The following is a 10,032-nucleotide window of genomic DNA, read 5'->3' on the forward strand; positions in this document are numbered from 1 at the left end:
GACATAGATTTTCTGTATTTGCACATGCAGCATCTGATAATTATAACTGTCACAAATAAGAAAGAGTGCAAAATGACATTGAGTTCCTATTAGAAAGTAAGACAGTGAGATAGGAAATTAACACAAAGCTATGGTCAGAATGTCATTACAAATATCTGCAATGTCCCTGCTAAGTGCCACAGACACGCAATTTTGGAATGTGACTCTTCATGAGAGAGTATAGTATATTTGAGTAAATTGAGTATCGGGGGATATTTTGTGGAAAGAAGGGCTTTGGATTGATGAACTTAAGCAGCGTCACATAAGCACATAAGGAAACAAGAATGTGAATCCAACCCGGGCAGGACTGTCCCACAGCGGAATCAGTGTGTGTGCATTTGTGATCGTGGTAGGATTTGGCAGCGGTTGGACTACAAGATTCCCATCAAGTGCACAATGGCATAGTACTGAGTGTGTGTGTGTGTGTGTGTGTGTGTGTGTGCTTGTGTGTGTTTTGTGAAAAAGAATGAGTGAGTGTACTTCCAGAAGCAACAGGCTTCAATGGTGCAATTACACACAGTTGTGGGAGCTTATAAATGTTTGTGTGTGAGTGTGTGTGAGACAGGCTTCAGTCACACAATAACATGCTGCTCTCGTTACTCTCTGTGCATTAATTAGCATAAATTATGAGAGATAATCCTCTTTAATTCATGCGGGAGCCTTGTCTCACTTGTTGGACCAACATTTTTTCGGATGCTTGTTACAATATCCTCTCTGCCTCTGTTCTTCCGGGACGGAGGCCTGTGTACGTATGAGTGTGCGCGCAGAAGTTTGTGAGAAAAAGAGAGTTTGGCTTGTGGAATAACAACATGTTGATTGTGGCATCAGTCTCCCTCTATCAGACAAAAATAGAGGGAATAGAGCAAAGGAAATGAATGCTACAGAAAAAAGCACTCCCATTGAGTCTTATATAACAGACAAACACACACACACACACGGACAACAACACACTTTCATACATACGCAGCTTGTTTCGAGCTGGGGCCGACTGACACAAGTATAAAAAGAAAGAAAACTGAAGCAGCATCATCTCAAAAAACCACACCTGTGCACACACAAGGACACAAGCTGTTTGATGAATGATCGCAGCGCGCTGTCGCCTCCTGCAGAATATCCTGAGCCTTCTCAGACCCTGTTTAGGGATGTGCTGGTATCATATTTTCACGGTACAATTATTGTAGGTAAAAATGTCACAATTATAATAATCATTCAAGTTTTCTGAAGTTACTTACATTCACACTATGATCACCTTGGATATTATTCTCTGAATAGTGGTCTGTATGTTGCATCTTTGTTGGAAATAATATCAATCAAAAACAGTTTAATCTGTAAACAAAAGTAGATTGTTGACTGGAAATTACTGAAAGTTACAACTTAACACCCATAAGTTAGCCACACGTCAGTAGGTTGATGGCTGATGTTAATATAGAAAGTCGTGTCCAGAGTAGCTAGAGCTTGACAGACAGGAGCCTGGTTCTCTGGTTATTCTGCATCTGTTTGACCAGTAGAAAGCTCCTTCCCTGTGGCTAAACAAAATCAAACTGCTAATGAAGGCAGGAGCTGCTCTGTCTTCACGTTGTCCTCTGAAAACAACGATAATCACAGTAATGATGGTAATGGAAATGCATGGCGGTACTGATACCATCAGCATGTTTCACCACAGTATATGGCGGCACATCTCTAATCCTGTTACTGTGGAAAGCTGATTTACTTTTCACTGCACACAGGCAGCTATGGATTATGGATTATGTGTTTGCTCTCTCTTTCCTCTCTGTGACTGTGCATTCATACAGTGAGTGGAACAAGATCAACAACTCAACAGGAGTTCATCCACAGTTAAGTATTTGACTCTGCTTTGTCCGTCATGTGAAATATTTTGGAGGTCACTGATAAGAATTTCTTCTGGAAAAGATGCATGCCACTGCTTTGGGTCAGCACTTCTGATATGACACTAAGTTGCTCTGTTTAATCGTGTCTTTAACATGTAAACCAGGTTTTGCTTCTTAGATAATGAAAAAATGTAGGTTGATGACAAGTTCAAAATTGCAATGGTTGGCTTTAAGAGGGTGCAACAAAGCTATCTTAATTGTCCCTGTATGAATCAAGAATGCCCTGTATACAGTATATATAACTCCTTAAGGTATCATTTGTGAGTGACAACATGAGTAAACAAGCCAAGGAACCTTGACAGGTGTGTGGACACCTGAACAACAGCTGAATTTTTCACAATGACAATTTCTGAATACCATTCATTAACTTGTGCATTTCCTTTTTCCCTAACAGACCTGACTGCTATCTTTAAGCCCCACTGCTAACCAAGCAAAAAAGGAAGAAAACTAGCAGAAAACAGTTAAGACATTTTATTGATTCTCTGGTTACCAGAGAAGAGAACTTGACTTATCATGTTTATTTGGAGGCAATACAATAGTTAATTTTTTTTTTTACATACCAAAAATTACCCAATTGTCTGTTAAAACTTTCCTATCTGTCTTCTTATCACTGTATCCACCTCAGTTTTTCATTCCATGCGTGTGTGTGTGTGTGTGTGTCTGAGCCCTTGTTGCCATGACAGTGACAGTCATTTCTGAGTTGACTGTGATATTGACTTCCAGTGGTGGCAACTGGAGGTCAGTATCCTGGACACCACTGGGCTGACAAATACTGGTCGATGTGTGTGAGATGCCATTGGCCGTCGATGTCTGCCATGAAGCAATGTGGGTGTGTGTGTCTTTTGTTTGGGTGACTATTGCAGTAAATTAAAGCGCTGAAAAAAAAAGGCCTGTGCTAATAGTGTTTTCTAAAGTGTAGTGTTGATGTAGGCTTATATTGTACAATACACTATATTAGCATGAAAACATCAGAGGCAAGGATATACTGTAAGCACCTTTTCAACGTTGGTGTCTTTGTTCTCTTTAATTAACAGGCAGTCTGACCTATGAACCAGCCTTGAAAGAAAATGTTCCTTTAGGGAGAATCCGCTCCATTTAATAATGAATAAACTCTTATTCTTGTACATCCATATTACCTTAAAGATCATCTGTCTTTCAAAGGCAAGAAAAAAAGCCAGACCAGACTCTGACATGTTGTCATTTATCATACGCATCAAGAAGCTTCAGAAAATAGTAAGAGCTACCTGCCTGCATCTGTATCTGTGTGTGTGTGTTTCTGAGAGTGAAACTGAAATTGAGCAAGTGTGTGTGTCTTTAAATGTGTGTGTGTGTGTGTGTGTGTGTGTGTGTGTTTTGGCCTTTTCACAGAGTATGTGTGTCTGACTGGGATTTGATATTTACCTTCCTGGCATACTAAAGGTTTCACCACAGATCTTCAAGTCTTTTGATTCATCTTTGACTTAAAACATCTATTTATTATGTGAAGAATGAAGATTACCACCAATTGCAACATTTTACATTATTCACTTTTGAGCCACAATTTCTCTAATTATCAGATTTACATAAATTCTTTTATCAAAAGCGTGCCAAAAGCATGCCATTAGAATTTTCTATTTTCATGTTTTCTCTCAATTTCTTAATTCTCTCTAAGGAAAAGATGCCATCATCTTGCTAAATACTCTTCGTGTCGAGCACATGGTGAAAATTGGAAGGACTCAGATGTGTAGAGCATGTTCTGCCTACTCATTAAACCTACTCCCATGAATCTGATTAATGTGTTTATATGACAATTTATACTAGTCACCAGCAAATAAAGTAAGACAGAGAGACACATAAAGAGAGGAGAAAGAAAGACAGAAAGGCTGATAAAGTGTTTTCACTAGGATGCTTCATGGACAATATTAGTGGTTTTACCCATAATGTTTACTGTGATAGAACTTATAGCTCAAATGTTTTAGGTCTCTACATATTGATTAGTGCACTGAATGAATGGGGAAAAAATGACTAGTTTACGATTGCCTTGACACTTGAAATCTGTATGGTATGCTTTGAAAAATGGCTGGCAACAACATACATTTAAAGTGCCAAACCACTAGCATAGTAGTTTTAGTTACTTATTTACTTTTCTACTTACCAGTGGAGGGGTGTAGGATGGCCAGAAAGCAGTTGTACCGACTGGAAACCAAAACTTGCAGTAACCAAAGAAAACAATGACTGCAGTAAAAGTGAGGCGATTACAGCAGAGGGAACTAAAAGGTGTTTTTCTTCCATAATCTTAAAAAAGAGATACGCAAAGACAATTAACCAGACTGTCTGGTGTGTAAAATCTAATTAGTTTCACCGAGAAGCAATGTGAAGATGGAACAGTCGATATTTTTCCTTATGTCCTTTGTGTCATACGAACTGAGTGAAACTGTGGTGACACTCAATATACCTTGTCATCTCAGTCTTCTCTGAAGATCCAGACTATGCCTGACAACCCTCTTGTAACTAAACCTGGCTTTATACCCAACTTTCTTGTGTCAAGAACTGTCATCCTTCTCTTTCCATCCTGACTGAACTGACACTGATTGACAGGTGACACTACGTTCATGACCACTGCCAGATTCGCTTTTTCCCTACGAAGTAAGTGACTCTTGGGTTGCCAGGATGCTTTTGGAAAGGCAGTGGTGTGTGAAATGAAGTGAACAGTCTAGTCTGCCAAACAAAGAGGTTGGTTCATCTATTACTGATGTTTTTATTACTTTTGTGAGATGGTGGATAAGAAGTTAATATCTGGATGTGATAGCTCGTTCTCTATCATGGGGCAGGTGCACGTACTGGAGATTGTTTTTCCATTATAACATTAGTCATGATTACTGTGATTGCATAATACATCACACTGCTGCAATCTAACTGCCCCTCCTTGTGTTTCTAGTTCTCTCCACTAATAATCTGATGCCACAGATGGCTGCTGTTGACAATATTGCAGAGAGAACAAACTAATGTGATGGAAAATGCGTTAATGCTTTTAATAGACTGAAACCAACACTCTGGATGAGATGCCTTACTGGTTTCCTTTTTAAAAAAAATATATGATAAAAGTATCAGACAGGGTGGGAAGAGATCTACAGTAGCTATCAGAGTCCAATGAAAGTCTCTCTCTCACACAACATCAGCAGCCCATACTAATATATGACAGCCTGCACTACCCAACAGGTTGAGCCATTAACTGTGATTAGGGTGTCATTTCCCACTGGGGAACTCTTGAAAAAATTACTGTACTCTCAAAAAACCCTGTGAACCAGAACAGAATTAAGCGTACATCAATGAAAGAGTGGAAGAATATACAGACGGGTGTTGAAATAAGAAAGATAATGCTGCATGTCAATCGACAGTTTCCTTCAATATTCTTATTCTGAATTTTTACTTCCATGTAATTTGAATTTCATCCATAAAAAAGATGTTATAACCTTTATAATATCCTGTTAGTTTTTCTGAACATGTCATAGGTTAATCCTCCCCTGCTAATACCTCTGAAAATGATGAAGGCTAAAAGAGGAGAGAGGAGGAGATGTACTTCAGCTGGAGTTACTGGGTTTTCCAAAAAACAGCCATTTTCTGAGGTGGAAGGTCACCGTGAATGACGTTCAGTTATTAACATGAAAGCCTGAGCCCAACATGCATCACCACTGAATTCATCCTTCATACACTGTAGCTTGTACTGAATCAATTGCAGGTGGAGCCAGAGTGGCTTGTTGAGACATTTACAAGAGTTCAGTCAGAATGAGGTGTGATTGCCACATGGGTCCCCTCTCTCCAGCCTACAATACATACAGGGACTATCTGACAAGCATCTTCTAATGTTTTCAAAAAAGCCTGCCATCCTGTAGCAAATGCATGTAAGTCCTGCCATGTGAAATACACTGCTCTGGATTGTTGTGATTTTCTTACTAGGTTCTACACTGACTCTCAAAAGACATTTTACAATGATAAACATTTGTCCAACATTAGTATGACATGCTTTCTGGTGTAACAGTAGGACACAGCTGGGTTGTAGATTTCTGTCTAAAGTATGTCATGAGCTGAAAATGAATACAGTCTTTGTGGCTTCTTCTATGTCCTTCAACTTCAAATATGATGTCCTAACTCTACCCATGGTGGTGGTGAAATGAATTATCCAATTCAACTGACAATTGCGGATGCTTTCTAAACTGATACAACACTTGCATTTTATTTTGTACTTAGTCTTCCATCCAAATGAAATCAGTATTTTCTGTAAATGAAAAATCACCATGTCTAGAGTGGAGTTTTTTTGAAAATGTTGTTTTGCCTTTGCTGCGCAAGACTGTGAAAATTCTACTGAAAACACGACATCACAGCAGTAACTTATACTCTCCACACATTACTTCAAATTAGAGCTGAAACAATTAGAAGATTAACTGATTAGTTGGTCGAAAGAAAATTAATCAGTAACTAGTTTGCTAATTGATTAATCGTTTAAGTCACTTTTTAAGTAAAAATGCCAAATGTCCTTTAGTTCCAGCTTCTCAAATGTGACGACAAGGTTTTGGACCGCAAGTCAGCAAAAATAAGCAAACTGAACAAATCATCATAGACTCTGAGAAATTTTGAATAATAGTTTAGCAATCCATTGACTAAACAATTAATTAAGAAAATAATCAATAATGAAAATAATCGTTAGCTGCAGCCCTACTTGAAACGATTGCATGTATTTGAACTCTTGTGCATAAGGACATGTTTTCTAAAAAAGCTCTTGGACAGGAACTTTGGGTTTAATTCTTCACAGTTGGGCACACTAACATGAAAACACTTATTGACAGTGGAGGAAACAGACTTGAAGTGGGATCAGTAAATGGTGTGTGACATAAATAGCGAATTAAGTTTTGTCTCTGAAGCAGCTAGAAACACACACTCAAGTCACATGCACACACATGCACACGGGCCAACAACCACTTACTTTCCTAAGAAGAGCGTGAGCACCTTGCCCCTGCATCAGAGTGCTTGTTTTTTATTCCCTTCAGTCTGTGAAAGCACACGAACTGAGATGGATTGCTGCTCAGTGCCATGGCAACCAGTGGGGCTATTCTCCGTCACTGTGGCTGAGGGAGTGAGAAAAAGACAGAGAGAGTTAATCAACAACACACATTTTCATTCTGCTTTTACTCACTGCCAAGCTATACACATACATACACATAAACTTTATTGTACGTTCACATAGCTCAGGGACAAACCCGTGTTGTGCTGTGGATGAAAAGAGGCTTACAGCGAAGACAGAAAAACATTCAATGAGTTTTTCCAGCTTGATCTGAATGGAACATGAATGCACACACAAAAACGTACTCAATACTCCTCTAGTCAAAGCTACAGCATCCACATCTATCTGAGGAGGAGAGGTGCAAATAATTTAGGGAAAAAATTAAGATTTTAGTGAATATAACTTACTTCACTGTAGCACTTTAATTTTGTAATACTTTTGTGATAGCCTATGCAGATAATTTCTCTAATTTAAACAAAAGGGCAACATAGCACGTAGCTCAGTTGTTGTTTTTTTTATATTTTACTTAATGTAAAATATATATTGTCAATTAACTAACTGATAAGTCAAGAAATTGTTTCAGCTTTACTCCAAGCTGTACAACTAATAATAGAAACATTTTAGCCCCAGTTTGTAACTTATGTATTAGCATTACTGGCACAAACCGGGGCTTAGAAACTGTCACTTTAACATTTTTTTAATGCGATTATGGTGATTATCGATATATGTTGTCTGTGGTTTATTTAATTAAACTGTGACCCTTAAGGAGAATTGACGTTTCAGCCACTAAGCAAATGTGAAATAACGTTACACTGCTAAATTAGCAGTGACACTGCTAACTTACCATGTAACGCACGAAAGTTACAGTGCTGAAATGCCACGAAGGAGAAACACAAAGGTAAGTTAGATAATGGACATTATTAAAGAAAAAACAATCAGTCCGTCTCACCTGTTGCATCCTTCCAGTCGGATTTATGATGGCAGCCTAAGAAAAACTGTCACACAAGTTACATAAAACACCATATTGTATCTATCGTCTGGGGTAATTTTTGTAACTTTACCTTTACAATTGTAGCTATTTTTTATTCAAAAGTAACGTTTACGGCTTTCAAACATCTCACTTGTTAGCAAACTGCGCCATCACCTGGTACGTTTGGTAAATCACGTTCCAGACGTCATCACGCAGCGACAAGGAAGTGTGCGCGTCCTTCAGTTGGCTCATTGCTGCTGTAGGGTAGCCATACAAACACGTTACAAAAGTCTTGTGTTTGTGGTTTAGTAACATTTTTAGGTCGATATTTCGGGTTTTATGGAGTGACAGAGGCAAACAGCAGCGGTGGTCGGGACTAAAAAATCCTCTGTGAGGTTTTAAGCCTTCATTCAGTGAGTAACAGTTGAGTTACTATCAGTTTACCTGCACTTTCCTTACTGAGTAACAGTCCAAAGTGATGGTTATTTGCAGTCTAATATCAAAGTAAATACAATACAGTGGTTTTCTGTAGGTTAAATTAAGATATTGGTCTTTTGAGGCTGATATACGGATGTAAATTCACAGTATTTTAAGTCCTGATTGTATACCTGATGGAAATCATATGAGTGTATGGTCTACTCAAACTGTGATAGCTTAAAGTAGCAATATTGCATTAATGAAGTGACTATCATAATAGATTAATGTATATCTGACAGTGTGCAGTATCTTTTTGTTGTTCATAATGGTGTTTTTCAACCGTTTACCTGTCACATATCAGCAGTCATAGTAGTGCTTGTTAACTAATCCTTTATGTACCTTTTTAAAATCTCTCATAGAGTCAAGCAGTGATGACCGCTCCAAACTCTGCAGAGAGGAAGGCGTGCTGGGACGCCAGGGACTATCTCTGGAAATGTCTGGATGACAACAAGGACAACGTTGCATCCTGCCAGAGCTTCCAGAGCGAGTTTGAGGCAAAATGCCCTGCTCAGTGGGTAAAGTATCCCCCCCTTTTTTTAACTTGTGGCATCAGTAAGGTCTGGAGTCTGTATTTAGTGATGTCAGAAAGGAAGAAGTTTGGACTATCAACAGTGCTTCAAAATCCTTGATAGTTTTTGAATTTACGAGAAAACTCTTTCCAATATTTTTAAAGTGACTGGGACAATCTTGAAAGTAATTTTTAAGATAAAATTTGGCATTGGCTGACAAAAAAGCACATTTCCAGGTGAAGGTTGTAAGCAGTCTAAATAAAATAATGCAGGATTGTTGCTCATCTTTCCCATCTCTGCCGGTAGGTCAAGTATTTTACGAAGAGGAGAGACTTCTTGAAATATAAGGAGAAGATGCAGACCGAGGGTTTCACACCTGCTGAAGGCCCCCAGCAGCCCTCCTAACCACTGGACAGCAGGCAGACAAAGGCTGCAGACTTTTTGCCTTATTCAGATCTGGGGCAGAGGTGAAGGACTTGGAGAGATTTCTATCCTTACTGTGGACAGAGTACCTGTGCTTCACCTTCATCTTTATTTATTTGTACAGAGATGAAAGCTGCATTAGGAAATTATACGGCTCCAAATGGCAGCGTTAGGAATACTAATCAAGTGGCATCAGCTCATTTTATCCAACCCAGCTGGTGTGAGATTCTTTATAACAAAGGAACCAAAACAACAAGAGAGCGAAAACACCCATAATTAGGGAATCCACTTTTCTCAGTCAGTCTGGATTTCGTCTGAAAATTACTTGTAATGTTGTCACTGTGGACAAACTTCACTACTGTTTATTGTGGAAATTAAAATGATGTTTGATGTTTGAATACATGCAGCCCTTACATGTACCTACACATATACACACACATACATACCTAGTCTGTGTCAACGCTCATGCTAAATCTGTACAAGATTAATTTTCTATGATAGTGTTCAAAGCATCACTTCTATCACTTGTGTGAGCAGTCATTATATTCTGCATCCAAAACACATAGTGGGGTTCTACCTCTGCGTGGAGTTTTAGGGATCCACGCACAGTTTGGGTTAAATTAATTTTTTGAGCATTCAAACATGAGTTTTGATTAAATAAATTCTACTGGGGAGATTACCAATTCC

The 10,032-nt window shown here is 38.7% G+C and overlaps 1 protein-coding gene and 1 long non-coding RNA gene across 2 annotated transcripts; one reads left to right on the forward strand and one right to left on the reverse strand.

The window, feature by feature from the left end:
• Positions 1-4,074: 4,074 nt before the first annotated feature.
• On the reverse strand, positions 4,075-8,109 carry LOC122975415. The gene is made up of 4 exons (XR_006400657.1): positions 8,028-8,109; positions 7,916-7,961; positions 6,889-7,030; positions 4,075-4,202 (listed from the first exon to the last, which is right to left on the reverse strand). It is a non-coding gene; the product is annotated as an uncharacterized LOC122975415 (long non-coding RNA).
• A 32-nt stretch (positions 8,110-8,141) lies between these two features.
• LOC122975414 (cytochrome c oxidase assembly factor 6 homolog) lies at positions 8,142-9,743 on the forward strand. Its single transcript, XM_044343848.1, has 3 exons — positions 8,142-8,349; positions 8,773-8,928; positions 9,229-9,743. Exons 2-3 carry the CDS (start codon positions 8,785-8,787, stop codon positions 9,325-9,327), a joined length of 243 nt encoding a protein of 80 aa, XP_044199783.1. The 5' UTR covers positions 8,142-8,349; positions 8,773-8,784; the 3' UTR covers positions 9,328-9,743.
• Positions 9,744-10,032: the final 289 nt, after the last annotated feature.

This window comes from Thunnus albacares, chromosome 23 (genome assembly GCF_914725855.1).
Source record: "Thunnus albacares chromosome 23, fThuAlb1.1, whole genome shotgun sequence".
Lineage (NCBI taxonomy): Eukaryota > Metazoa > Chordata > Actinopteri > Scombriformes > Scombridae > Thunnus > Thunnus albacares.